Source organism: Nomascus leucogenys, chromosome 13 (genome assembly GCF_006542625.1).
Source record: "Nomascus leucogenys isolate Asia chromosome 13, Asia_NLE_v1, whole genome shotgun sequence".
NCBI classification, from domain to species: Eukaryota; Metazoa; Chordata; class Mammalia; order Primates; family Hylobatidae; genus Nomascus; species Nomascus leucogenys.
The window spans coordinates 27,377,313-27,391,647 of NC_044393.1; the positions used below are offsets into that span (position 1 = coordinate 27,377,313).

At 49.9% G+C, this 14,335-nt stretch overlaps 2 protein-coding genes across 4 annotated transcripts in view; both read left to right on the plus strand.

The window, feature by feature from the left end:
• The window catches only part of NDRG3 (NDRG family member 3), a 95,233-nt gene extending 93,300 nt beyond the window's left edge, over window positions 1-1,933 (plus strand). For both annotated transcript variants that reach the window (XM_030825908.1, XM_030825909.1), the window contains one exon: window positions 7-1,933. In XM_030825908.1, coding sequence (XP_030681768.1) covers window positions 7-188 — 182 coding nt within the window. In that variant the 3' untranslated portion in view covers window positions 189-1,933. The remainder of the gene's footprint in view (window positions 1-6) is intronic.
• Window positions 1,934-7,658: 5,725 nt separating this feature from the next.
• The window catches only part of SLA2 (Src like adaptor 2), a 33,662-nt gene continuing 26,985 nt past the window's right edge, over window positions 7,659-14,335 (plus strand). Inside the window, exons 1-2 of one of the 2 annotated variants that reach the window (XM_003253526.3) lie at window positions 7,659-8,158; window positions 13,018-13,151. In XM_003253526.3, coding sequence (XP_003253574.1) covers window positions 13,061-13,151 — 91 coding nt within the window. In that variant the 5' untranslated portion in view covers window positions 7,659-8,158; window positions 13,018-13,060. Of the gene's footprint in view, window positions 8,159-13,017; window positions 13,152-14,335 lie in introns of those variants that run through there. The other variant, XM_030825911.1, reaches the window with a different exon arrangement.

The window sequence follows — 14,335 nt, forward strand, 5'->3', positions numbered from 1 at the left end:
TTACAGTACCATCTGCCAGCATGACTCGGCTCGCCCGATCACGAACCCACTCAACCTCGAGTAGCCTCGGCTCTGGAGAAAGTCCCTTCAGCCGGTCTGTCACCAGCAATCAGTCAGATGGAACTCAAGAATCCTGTGAGTCCCCTGATGTCCTGGACAGACACCAGACCATGGAGGTGTCCTGCTAAGCAGATGCTCCTCCCCTGGACCATTGCAAGTCCATCCTTCTTCAAATGACCACTCCATAATATAACATTTCATCCAGTAAACTGGCCTCTACTATCTTTAACTCATGCATGGCCACTGAACCTCTCTCTAATAGCCTGGATTTATCATTCTCTCTGCCTGCCCACCCCCTTTTTTGTATAGCCCAAGAACCACTTCCATGCCATACTGTAACATTCCAACATCTTTAGCTGATCAGATCTCTCCATATCCTCTCTTGCCAGCTTTTTCCCGTGCTCCCCCAACTATGTATCGGATAAGATTCTTTGATCCCGACTCTGTGTGTGCGAGCACGCGTGTCTGTGTTTGTGTGTGCATAGTTCTGTGGTTTTAGACACGCTTTCTTGTAGTGCTTCTGCAAAAAACAAAAAAGGGACTTATTTTGCATTCTCAATGGTGTTTTTAAGGGAATTAGGCAGAACAGATTTCTAGGTTGGGTAGGCCACTGCATTCTCTTTTGTTTGCAAATTGGTCAACAAAATTTGCAAAGTGATTTCAGGAGAGAGCAGCTTTGAGGAATGTGGAAAATCATAATTGCCGTCTGGACCATTGATTGATTGTGACCAGTAGTAGAAGGGTGCCTGTTACATAGAGAGGCTCCTTCTGTCCAAATGAATTTCTGTATACTCTTCTATAAATAAAAGGGAGGAATATATTCTGCTGGAAGCCCATGAACCATCGGTGAGGTTCTGATACAACATAGAGTTTTTTCCAAGGAGTGAATGTGGCTTAATTACTGGACTCTCTTAGCACAGGAAGGTGGAAACAAAATGCCAGGCCTCTGCTCTGAAGAGCAAAACTGCTGTCGCTGCAGTATCTGATACCAGACATCCACATATCCACAAGAAGTGCCTCTTAGGTCTGTGACGGAGAGTGTGTCTCCATTCCTCAGTTCCCAGAAAGTGGGGAGGTATGGCCTAAAAAGCATGTAGATGGTGGAGAAATGGGTGGGGGCAGAGGAACAGCCATTAACACAGTATCATGTTTAATAAGTATAGCCTTGATTTCAGTAGATGTAATCGAAGCCAGATTAAATTGATACATTTCTCAGAGTCTTTTTTTTGAGACAGAGTCTCGCTCTGTCACCCAGGCTGGAGTGCAATGGCACAAACTTGGCTCGCTGCAACCTCTGCCCCCTGGGTTCAAGCGATTCTCCTGCCTCAGCCTCCCGAGTAGCTGAGACTATAGGCACCTGCCACCATACCCAGCTAAATTATGTATTTTTAGTAGAGATGGAGTTTCACCATGTTGGCCAGGCTGGTCTCAAACCCCTGACCTCAGGTGATCCACCTGCCTCAGCCTCCCAAAGTGCTGGGATTACAGGCATGAGTCATTGCTCCCAGCCATCAGAAAGATTGTTAATCCTATGAACTCCCTTTTGTAGGAGGGAAACGGCCAATCTGTAGGGGCAGCCCTGTCCAGGTGAAGTTGTTTTCAGCCTCTTGTCTACTGTTAGGTGAGGGAGTCACAGTCAGACAGAGTATTGCTGGAGGGTGAGAGAACTGTGGAGACCAACTGCCACATAGCAAGAGCCCAGCTCTTGGGAGCATTGAGATGTAAGCTCAGGGTTACACAGTTCCAAATCTTGGGAACGGGCTTTTCAGACACACTGTTTGCTTTCTGCTGAGATAAGGAATGCATCACTCTGCTAGAGTATGACTTTTTACAGATTATTAAATAAAGCTGTATATGTCTCATTGTTACCTGATTGCTGGTGTTATTTCTTTCAAGCCATTCACTGGGGTTCAGGGCAGGACTGAGTTGCTGTATGCTGGTTCTGTGTTGCCATTTTCACGTGATTGCTTATCCACCAAGCGACACTGTCCGTTTATAGGAGGAAATGAAGACTGACGATAAATCATTTGCCCAAGGTCATACAGCCAATAAGTCCAGCCAGGATCAAATCCCAGGGAATTATGCAGAATTCTATCTGATGTGTCTGTATTTCCCTCAAGCCAAAAATCGTGAGAAGCCTGACAGTGTTGTTTGTGATGAAGGAGGAGAAGCTGAGGTCTTGAGAAGGTGGTCCACGTCACAGCTCCACCACCTGTGTGGGATTGCTAGTTTCCACCTCTCATTTAATAATCTGCAACCACTTGTCTGGGTTCCTCTAAGAGACCAGCTTGTTTCTCCAGAAATGGCTATATTTGTACCCATCAAGAATAATTTCAGAGCAAGTGTGGTGGCTCACACCTGTAATCCCAGCACTCTGGGAGGCCAAGGTGGGCGGATCACCTGAGGTCAGGAGTTAAAGACCAGCCTGGCCAACATGGTGAAACCCTGTTTCTACTAAAAATACAAAAATTAGCCAGGCATGGTGATATGTGCCTGTAATCCCAGCTACTTGGAAGGCTGAGGCAGGAGAATCACTTGAACCCGGAAGGTGGAGGTTGCAGTGAGCCAAGATCACACCCCTGCACTCTAGCCTGGGCTACAGAGCGAGACTGTGTCTCAAAAAAAAAAAAAAAAAAAAAAAAAAGCCAGGTGTGGTGGCTCACCCCTGTAATCCCAGCACTTTGGGAGGCCAAGGCGGGTGGATCACTGGAGGTCAGGAGTTCGAGACCAGCCTGACCAATATGATGAAACCTCGTCTCTACTAAAAATAAAAATAAAAATAATTAGCCAAGCCTGGTGGCATGCGCCTGTAATCCCAGCTACTCGGGAGGCTGAGACAGGAGAATCACTTGAACCCAGGAGGTGGAGGTTGCAGTGAGCCAAGATTGCACCATTGCATTCCAGCCTGGGCAACAAGAGTGAAACTCCGACTCAAAAAAAAAAAGAATAATTTCAGGAGACCACCATTTCAGATGAGTTTTCAGTAACCCGGGGCAAGTGCCAGCAAAAGTGCATGTGGATTGCTACATCTGTGAGAGGCACTCGTAAAAAATGACATGAACCACCGGGCACGGTGGCTCACACCAGTAATCCCAGCACTTTGGGAGGCTGGGGTGGGCAGATCACGAGGTCAGGAGATCGAGACCATCCTGGCTAACACAGTGAAACCCCGTCTCTACTAAAAATATAAAAAATTCGTTGGGCGTGGTGATGGGCACCTGTAGTCCCAGCTACTCAGGAGGCTGAGGCAGGAGAATGGCGTGAACCCAGGAGGCGGAGCTTGCAGTGAGCCGAGATCGCACTACTGCACTCCAGCCTGGGCAACAGAGCGAGACTCTGTCTCAAAAAAAAAAAAAAAAAAATGACATGGGCCCTGCCCATTCTGGCAGAGGAGTTGAAACAAATGCATATGAACAGATAAATATTACCAGGCTGAAGCCTTACAGTGCAGGCCAATGTTCCACAGAATGCTGACATGGGAAGGAATTGATCTGATGGCCTCAGCTGCCCTTTTTTTTGTTTTTTGTTTGATTATGTTTTGTTTTGAGATGGAGTCTCGCTCTGTCGCCCAGGCTGGAGTGCAGTGGCACGATATCCACTCACTGCAGCCTCCGCCTCCTAGGTTCAAGCAATTCTTCTGTCTCAGCCTTCTGAGTATCTGGGACTACAGGCATGTGCCACCACACCCAGCTAATTTTTTGTAGAGATGAGGTTTCGCCATGTTGGCCAGGCTGGTCTGGAACTCCTGACTTCAAGTGATCTGCCCGCCTCAGCCTCCCAAAGTGCTGGGATTACAGGCATGAGCCACTGAGCTGGGTCTTTTTTTTTTTTTTTTTTTTTTTGAAACAGTGTCTCACTTTATCAACCAAGCTGGATGGCAGTGGTGTAATCATAGCTCACTGCAGCCTCAAACTCCCGGGCTCAAGCCATCCCCCCACTTCAGCCTCTTGAGTAACAGTGACTACAGGCATGCACCACCATGCCTGGCTAATTTTTTATTTTTTGTAGAGACAGCGTATCACTTTGTTGCCTAGGCTGGACTTGAACTCCTGGCCTCAAGTGATCTTGCCTCAGCCTCCCAAAATGCTAGGGTTACAGGTGTGGGAATCAGCCCTTTATTGAGCATCTATGTATAGGCCAGGCCCTTAATGCCTTCCTATAAATTTCCTTCTGTTCATCCAGTGAGATAGATGCTATTCCCATTTATGGATGCAGAAATGGGTCCAGAGACAACTAGTTTGTAAATGGTCACAAAACTAGTAAGTGGCTGTATGGGAAACAGTTTCCTCCACTACACTCAACACTTCCAACACTGCCGTGACCAAACGTGTGAGCTTTTTTCCCATATACCAACCAATTCTCCAACACCCCAGACAATGGGTAGGTGTCCTAAATTATGACACCAGCTTCCTGGAGTTAGTACAGACCCTACAGGTTAAGGGTTCAGGCCCACAAGACTGCCCCCTGCTTCAGATGCCAGGTGCGAGCAGTGGATCCCCAGGTTATTCGTACTTCTGTCCAACCTGGCTACAAATTGGACCCCCTCCCTCAGGTTTGATAGTTCGCTAAGATGGCTCACAGAACTCAGGGAAACACCGAATTTACTGGTTTATTATTCAAAAGGATATGAGGCTGGGTGCAGTGGCTCACACCTGTAATCCCAGCAGTTTGGGAGGCAGGAGGATTGCTTGAGCCCAGGAGTTCAAGACCAGCCTGGGCAATATAGTGAGACCCTGTCTCTATTCTAGAAACAGAAAAAAATAAAAAGGATATGATAGGTCGGGCATGGTGGCTCATGCCTGTAATCCTAGCACTTTGGGAGGCCGAGGTGGGTGGATCACGAGGTCAGGAGATTGAGACCATCCTGGCTAACACGGTGAAACCCTGTCTCTACTAAAAATACAAAAAATTAGCCAGGCGTGATGGCGCATGCCTGTAGTCCCAGCTACTCAGGAGGCTGAGGCAGGAGAATGGTGTGAACCTGGGAGGCGGAGCCTGCAGTCAGCCGAGATCGCGCCACTGCCCTCCAGCCTGGGTGACAGAGCAAGACTCTATCCCAAAAAAAAAAAAAAAAAAAAAAAAAAAGGATACGATAAAGGATACAGGTAAATGGCCAGATAAAGAAGTATATAGAGGGCTGACCGGGCGCGGTGGCTCACGCCTGTAATCCCAGCACTTTGGGAGGCCGAGGCGGGCGGATCATGAGGTCAGGAGATCGAGACCATCCTGGCTAACACAGTGAAACCCCGTCTCTACTAAAAATACAAAAAAAAAAAAAAAAAAAAATTAGCCAGGCGAAGTGGCGGGCGCCTGTAGTCCCAGCTACTCAGGAGGCTGAGGCAGGAGAATGGCGTGAACCCCGGGAGGGCAGAGCCTGCAGTGAGCCAAGATCGCGCCATTGCACTCCAGCCTGGGCAACAGCAAGACTCTGTCTCAAAAAAAAAAAAAAAAAAAAAAGTATATAGGAGGCTGTGGCTCAAGCCTGTAATCCCAGCACTTTGGGAAGCCAAGGCAGGTGGATCACCTGAGGTCAGGAGTTCAAGACCAGCCTGGCTAACATGATGAAACCCCGTCTCTACTAAAAATACAGAAATTAGCTGGGCATGGTGGTGCACACCTGTAATCCCAGCTACTCAGGAGGCTGAGGCAAGAGGATCGCTTGAAGCCGGGAGGCAGAGGATGCAATGAGCCTAAATTGTGCCACTGCACTCCAGTCTGGGCAACAGAGCAAGACTCTGTCTAAAAAAAAAAAAACAACAAAAAAACATAGATGAAGGTCTGGAGGGGTCCCAGGGAGTTGGGGTGTGCCACCCTTCTGGTGTGTTGGATGTGTTCACCAACCTGGAAACTCTCTGAACCTCGTACTTTAGGGATTTTTATGGAAGCTTCATCACATAAGCATTATCAATTATTGACTCAATCTCCAGCTCCTCTCCCCACTCCAGAGGATGAGGGTGGGACTGAAAGCTCCAAGCTCATAATGATGGCTTTGTCTTTCTAGTGACCAGTCCCCATCCAGGAGCCCACCAAGTGTTGCCTCATTAGAACAGAAAACACTTCTGTCACTGAGGAAATTAGAAGGGTTTTAGGAGCTCTGGCCAGGAGCTGGGGAGGAACACCAGTGCATATTTCTTAGTGGAAGACATAGGATTTTAAATTTTGTAATTCTTAGGTGCCTCCGTAAGTAGAAAAGGAGAGTTATGCAGTGGGATTCTTTTGAGACCAGAGATTCCCTACTTCCTCCCCCATTCATGAACTGCACCTTGAGGCTTGTTTTGAAGATGTGCCTGTCATAAGAATATGGGCATTAGAGTTGTATGGCAGCAGGAGTAGGAAGGTGGGCTCAAACTCAAGCCCCTCCCTGCCAAGGCCCACATCCCTAAGTGGCTGTCACCCATTCTAACATCCTGATTAGAACTCTCTTGCAGAAGTGTACCTTCACTCTGGCTCCTTCAGCTTTCTATGCCAAGTGCCTACAAGGATAAAAATCAAACCAGCTTTCCCCAGGATCAAAGGAGAACCTGAGCAGGAGTGCTGTAGCTGGCAAGGCCCCAGAAGGGGCTGCATGGGCTGAGCTGGAGTCAGGAGTCATTTCAGTGCAGTGGGCCCTTTGTCTCCAGGAGTACTAATCCCCCCTAATGGGGAAGCAGCGAGAGGGTGTGGTTAAATCTTAATGAAGAGTGGGACTGAAGGTAACACACTGATCAAAGACAATTCAGCTAGAGTCAGATTCTTTATCCTAGACCAGTGATTCTCAAGCTTGGGCATGGACTGTGGCTCATGCTTGTAATCCCAACACTTAGGGAGGTGGAGGTGGGAGGATCAATTGAGGCCAGGAGTTTGAGATCAGACTGGGCAGCACAGTGAAACCTCATCTCTACAAAAAATTTTAAAATAGGCCAGGAGTGCTGGTGCACACCTGTAGTCCTAGCTACTCAAGGCTGAGAAGGGAGGATTACTTGAGCCTGGGTCAAGGCACTAAGCTATGATTGTGCCACTGCACTCTATCCTGGGTGACAAAGCAAGACCCTGTTAAAAAAAAAAAAAAAAAAAAAAAATCAAGCCTGGTCATGCATCGGAATCACCTGGAGGCATGAAAACAGATTGCTGGGCCTGCCCCGAGTATGATTCCATAGATCTGGGATGCGGCCTGAGAATTTGCATGTCTAACAAATCCCCGCTGAGGCTGCTGGTCTAGGGACCATACTTGGAGACCACTGTCCAGATATTGCTATTCAAAGTGTGGTCCCCAGGCTGGCAACATGGGGGTCACCTGGGAGCGTATTAGAAATGCAAAATACTGAACTCCGCCCCAGACCTTCTGAATCAGAGCCTGCAGTTTAACAAGATCCCCAGGTGCTTCCTACACACATTAAAGGTTGAGAAGGCAGTGCTTCCCACACTCATCAGTCAAGGGGAATCTCCTGCAGGGTTTAAAATTTAGATTCCTGGGCTCCCTATCTGGAGACTTGGATTTAGAAGGTTTGGGAGATCCCAGAATTAAGCCCCGCTGAGTGATTATTATGGTCAGGCCAGCATGGGAACTCCTACTCATTTTCCTCAGTCCTGTGTTCCTTGGACAAGACCAAGCCACAAAGCCAGAGAAAAACCTTTTGCTCCAGGATCATGACAAGGCAGCAGCTGCTCCCCTAGAAACAGGAACTCGGGGAAGGTGGCTCCTCGATGGTCTGTGATGCCGTCAGAGGAAATGGGTGGTTGTGAGAACCACAGAGTCTGCAGTCGGAGCTAGAGCTCCAAGGACCCCATGCCTGTGTCTCTGTGAGAGAGCTCAAAGGGCCCTGGGCCTTCCCTCCCTGGCTCGGCTGTGCTTGGGAGGGTTCCCCAGTCCAGAATCCCTAAGGAGCATGGGGCAGCTGATCCATCCCTGGTGTACAAACTGCTGACTGCAGACAGATGCTGAGCTACCCAAACCGACACCTAGCCTCTCCCTGAAGATCCTCCCAGGCTGAGAGAGTTCTGGGTATCCTAGGACAAAGGACACTGGCAGACTTCCAGAAGGGCCCCCAAAGCCCTAACCTGCCCAGCCAGAGCATGCGTCTCAGCAGAGCTGTCTTCCCAAGCCTTTGATGACAAACCAGTAAGTATGCTTGCTTTTGTTCTTGGATGGCCTGGAGACAGGTGAGGAAGAATGGTCTCCCCAGACCAGACTGGGACTGGGCTTTATTTGCCGTTGGGAAAACAACAAGCCCAAGGAGAAGGGGGAGTGGTTCTACTGAGGCTGTAAAGAGGGGTGGTTTCTGGGGGTCCTAGAAGAACCAAGATCCACCTGCTCCACCTTTGACCTCCTCTTGGAGCTTACGCTCTTCCCTGCAGCTTGTCTTCACGCCCGTCATAGTCCCATCTCAGGTGCGCACTTGCTGTGTGACTTTGGGCCCCTCTGCGCTGCAGTCGGACTCCAAAGTCAGGAACGTGAGGGCTATCATCTCTCAAGACATTTCAGCTGTAGAGCCTACAGTGCACTCTCACTCTCAAAAGCATGGTATTTCTCAGTTGAAAGAGAGGGAGAGGTCTCCCTTTAACTCAATCCTAATTCTTTTTTTTGTTTGTTTTTTGAGTTGGGGTCTCGTTCTGTTACCCAGGCTGGAGTGCAGCGGCGTAATTATGACTAACTATAGACTTGAACCACTGGGCTCAAGTGATCCTCCCGCCTTAGCCTCCCAAGTAGCTGAGACTACTGGCATGTACCATCATGCCCAGCTAATTTGTTATATTTTTGTAGAGATGGCGGGCGGCGGGGGGGGTGGGGGGGGTGTCTCACTATGTTGCCCAGGCTGGTCTCGAACTCCTGGCCTCAAGCAATCCTCCTGTCTCAGCCTCCTGAATTGCTGGGCTTACAGGCATGAGCCACCGTGCCTGGCCAAATTCATCACTCTTAGCCCCACTGCTGAAAAATGATCTTCAGAAGCACAAAATACACATGATGGCAGGCCCAGCCCTGCACGAGTGGGCTATGTGACCAGAATCACAAGGTTGTCCTCTCAGGGACTTGGTCACTGTATCTGAAATGGGACCCAAGTGAGATACTGAAAAAAAATAAAACAATATTCTGGGCAGTGTGCTGATCTCGGCTGCCATTGACTAACTTTTTCCTTTCACCCGATGCCTCATGTCCTCCGGAAGGTGCCTGGCACAGAGTAAGTTTTTCAAAAATGTGTATGGTTAATGATTTGATGCTGTCTTATAAAAGGTGCGGCTAATACTCTGCCTCCTCCTAGGCTGGCCCATCGTATGGTCTTTATTTTGCCCCCAGGGGCTTATTGGCCTTGACCTGACTAAGTCCTTGACCAGGTGAAGGGAGCTGCAGAGACTTTGGGGAGGCTTTCAGCCTGAGTACAGCTCCCCTGTCTCCATCTGCCTTTGGGCCCAGCCCCCAGCTCCACCTGCGGCAGGAAGGAGTCGCTCAGTTTATTGCAGGTGGTGACTGTGGTCTTCCTGAAGGAGGGGAAGGGAAACTAAGCCTTACCGAGCACCCACTCTGTGCCAGACTTCTGCAACTCTCCCCACAGCCCTGTGGCGCCTGCAGTGCACCTCGTTCACAGATGAGACGGGGGAAGCTTGCATGCTTTGCCTGAGGCCACACAGCTCCAACCAGGTTCAAGTGGGCACTCATGCTACCCAAGCCAAAGGTTCTCTCCCTGGGGTTTCCTGGTCTTGGGTTTGTAAAAATCCTCAGGAGGATCGCTTGAGCCCAGGAGTTCAAGACCAGCCTGGGTAACCCAGCAAGACCCCAATAATGTAAAACAAAAAAAACCTCCTCAAGAACAGCAGCACCATTTCAGTGTACCCAGGCTGCAGGAGCCTAAAAGGCTGAGCAGGAAGTGGCTGTCAGGACTCATTTCCATGCCATATGCCCATTCTGTGTTCAAGAGCTCCCTTCCAGATGAATGCTGAACTCCCCATACGGAGGGAGCAGCAAGCAGGTATTACGTTTTTTTGGGCGGGAGGGGGGTACAGAGTCTCGCTCTGTCTCCCAGGCTGCAGTGCAGTGGCACAATCTCGGCTCACTGCAGCCCCTGCCTCCCAGGTTCAAGCGATTCTTTTGCCTCGGTCTCCTGAGTAGCTGGGATTACAGGTACCCACCACCACACCTGGCTCATTTTTGTATTTTTAGTAAAGACAGGGTTTCACCATGTTGGCCAGGCTGGTCTCAAACTCCTGACCTCATGTGATCTACCCACCTCAGCCTCCCAAAGTGCTGGGATTACAGGCGTGAGCCACCGCGCCCGGCCCAGGTATTGTTATTCCCATGTCAGTGACATGAGGCTGAAGAACAGAGAGGGCTGTTCCATCCTCTAAGGTAGGATCTTTACTCTCCAGACAGGACTGGCCCAGGAGGCCACAGAAATCACTCCATGATATTGATGGACACCCGTCCTCATCCAGGCAGTGTGGGTTTCAAAGGCAAGAAAGGAGCCCACTCTGTCACCACCCCATTCAGTGATCTCCTCCAGAGTAAGGAGCAGGGGTTCCCCTCCAGGGACCACCAGCCCTTGGCAGGTGCCTGACACAGAGCAGAAGCTCCATGAATACCAGCTGAACTGGGCCAGATGTGTAATTGTGCCTTGTCCCTACTGAAAAGAATGAAACCATCTGAAAAGAAATACAAAGCTCTGCCTCCCACTCCCCAAACACTTTAAAATAGTGTTTGGAAAAATCAGCACTACCCTGGAAATCCGGGGATTTAAACTATTCTAACGATGAGACACCTGTCCGAAGAGCTAACAGTCTCATTTAGTTAATGTGAGCTGAGTGATGCCTCACTAAATGCTGAGTAATAGGCAAACAAAAGAAGTCTTTGTCCTCATGCAGTTACAGGATAGTGGCAGATTAAACAAGTAAACTCTCAAATGAATGATGAAAACTTCCGAAGAGAGGCTGGGTCCCATGGCTCACACCTGTAATCCCAGGACTTTGGGAAGCTGAGGTGGGAAGATTGGTGGAGCCCAGGAGTTCAAGAACAGCCTGGGTAACATGGCACGAGCCCGTAACTTAAAAAAAGGAAAAAGGGCCGGGCACGGTGGCTCATGCCTGTAATCCCAGAACTTTGGGAGACCGAGGAGGGCGGATCGCCTGAGGTCGGGAGTTCGAGACAAGCCTGACCAATATGGAGAAACCCTGTCTCTACTGAAAATACAAAATCAGCCAGGCGTGGTGGCGCATGCCTGTAATCCCAGCTACTCGGGAGGCTGAGGCAGGAGAATCACTTGAACCCAGGAGGCAGAAGTTGCGGTGAACTGAGATCGCACTATTGCACTCCAGCCTGGCCAACAAGAGTGAAACTCTATAAAACAAAACAAAAAAGTTGCAAAGAGGCTGGATGTGGTGGCTAATGTCTGTAATCCCAGCTTCTTGGGAGGCTGAGGTGGGAGGATCCCCTGAACCCAGGAGTTCAAGGGTGCAATGAGCTAGGACCGCACCACTACACTCCAGCCTGGGTGACAGACTGAGACCTCCTGGGGCGGCTCCCAGGAGAGGCCACTGATGAAGTGACATTCAGGACGTGGTAAAGGAAACAGGGGGCTGGCCAGGGTTTTCATGTGCGTTATCTCTTGGACCTGTATGTTGAGTGTTGTTATCCCCATTTTTCAGATGAGGAAAAGGAGGCACAGAGAGGGGAAGTGGCTCAACAGTCAGTCCCCCAAAGCCTTGCAAGTCATCACTGCATCATACAATCCATGGTCCTTTTTTTTTTTTTGAGACAGCGTCTCACTCTGTTGCTCGGGCTGGAGTGCAGTAGTATGATCTTGGCTCACTGTGAACTCCATCTCCCAAGCTCAAGCAATCCTCCCGGCCTCCCACCTCAGCCTCCCAAATAGCTGGGATTACAGGTGTGCACCACCACAGCTGGCTAATTTTTGTGGTTTCTTTTGTAGAGACTAGATTTTGCCATGCCGGCCAGGCTGGTCTGGAACTCCTAAGCTCAAGCAATCCACCCTCCTCAGCCACTTCAAGTGCTGGGATTAGGTGCTCGGCCTCTTAAAGTATCGGGCCTGGTGGCTCATGCCTGTAATCTCAGCAACTCAGGAGGCTGAGACAGGTACTCTTACTTGGCCCTGTGACACCAATAACAGTGTATCCGTGTCATCTTGGCTTGCTGTGACACCAGCTCTTAAGCCTGCTCAGATCCCCCTTGCAGACTATTTTTTTTTTTTTTTTGAGAGTGTCTCCCTCTGTCACCCAGGCTGGAGTGCAGTAACTTGATCTTGGCTCATTGCAACCTCTGCCTCCCAAGTCAAGCAATTCTCCTGTCTCAGCCTCCCACCTGAGTAGCTGGGACTACAGGTATACACCACCACGCCCAGCTCATCTTTGTATTTTTAGTGGAGGTGAGGTTTCAACATATTGATCAGGCTGGTCTTGAACTCCTGACCTCAGGTCATCCACCCGCCTCAGCCTCCCAAAGTGCTGGGATTACAGGCATGAGCCACCACATCCAGCCCTCCTTGCAGACCTCTGATCCAAGCCACAGGTCCCGGTATGCCTGGAGGGAGCTCACTGTCCTGTCATTGTCCCCTGCCACCCAGTAGCCGAGTGTGATCCCGGGTCAGAGAAAGGGTTCTAAGTGAGCCATAGGAATTCAAAGGAGTGATCAATGAAGGCTAGGGGCTGGGAAGGCTTCCTGGGGAAGGAAGAATGGGATCCAAACAGGACTGAAGGAGAGGGGAGGGCATGACTGCCCTTGGGAGGGACCAAAGTAGAGGCCCAGAAAGAAAAAGTTGAGCTGTTGTGGCATAAAAAAGATGAGATGTGGAGAAAACAGTGTCCAATGTGCAGGAAGCCTTTAGAGGCTGGCAGAGAGGCTGGAGCCTGGTCCCACAGGAGGGAGGTCATTCATATGCTCTGTGAGGAGATAGCCAGGGCCGATCTGGGGAGGGAGGGGTATCTGAGATTGGGCCAGAAGCCTCGGCTCTGTCCCCATCACTGTGTCTCTTTCAGATTTCCCTCAGTGATGTGCTTCTGAGTGCTCTGCTGAGGAACAATGGGAAGTCTGCCCAGCAGAAGAAAATCTCTGCCAAGCCCAAGCTTGAGTCCCTCTGTCCAAGGCCAGGGACCTGTGACCATGGAAGCAGGTAGGCCTCAGGGCCTGTGACAACCAGGCCCTTCCCACACAGTACTAGACTTCACTGCCTCTGTGGGCCTTCCTGGCCAGCAGCTCCAACACAGCATAAGCACCGCTGAGGGCCTGCTGCATACCAGGCCCTGCCTACTGAGCCATACAGCAGTGTCCCCGCTCCTATAGAGCCTACCTTAGCAGTAAGAACAGTAACCAATGGGATAAATGAGAAAACAGGAGAAAGCAACAGGCACTAACCAGAATATTAAACGCATGATAGTCCCCCAGGCATTTCCCAAGGCTTCCCTTCTTCTCAACCAGTTGTTTATCTAAACACCGAGCTGGCCAGCCCCACCTCCCCAGCCCCCAGAGCTGCACTGTCCATTGCAGTAGCCACCAGACACACGTAACTGCTTAAATTTAACATTTTAGGCCGGGGTCAGGCACGGTGGCTCACGCCTGTAATCCCAGCACTTTGCGAGGCCAAGGCGGGCAGATAACCTGAGGTCAGGAGTTCAAGACCAGCCTGGCCAACATGGTGAAACCCCGTCTCTACTAAAAATACAAAAATTAGCCAGTCATGGTGGTGGGTGCCTGTAATCCCAGCTACTTAGGAGGCTGAGGCAAGAGAATCACTTGAACCCAGGAGGCAGAGGTTGCAATGAGCCGAGATCGTGCCACTATGCCACTGCACTCCAGCCTGGGTGACAGAGTGAAAATTCGTCTCACACACACACACACACACACACACAAAAAGTCTTTGATCACCCCAGCCACATTTTAAGTGCTCAATAGCACATGTAGTAAGTGACCACCTTGTTAGACAGCACAGAATTATAGAACATTTCCATCGTTGCAGAAAGTTCTGCTATACTGTCCCAGTGGACCCGAGAGGTACCGTGAAATTACCTGAAGTGAAATTAGGGCTGTCTTTTTTATTTTTGTGGTAATTGTTTTTTAATACATGGTCTTGCTCTGTCACCCAGGCCGGAGTGCAGTGGCGTGATCATGGCTTACTGCACCTTCAACCTCCCAGGCTCAAGCAATCCTCCTACCTCAGCCTCCCAAGTAGCTGGGACTACAGGCACATGCCACCATGCCTGGCTAAATTTTAAAATTTTTGTAGAGATGGAGTCTCCCTGTGTTGCCCAGGCTGGTCTTGAACTCTTGGGGTCAAATGATCCTCCCGCCTTGGCCTCC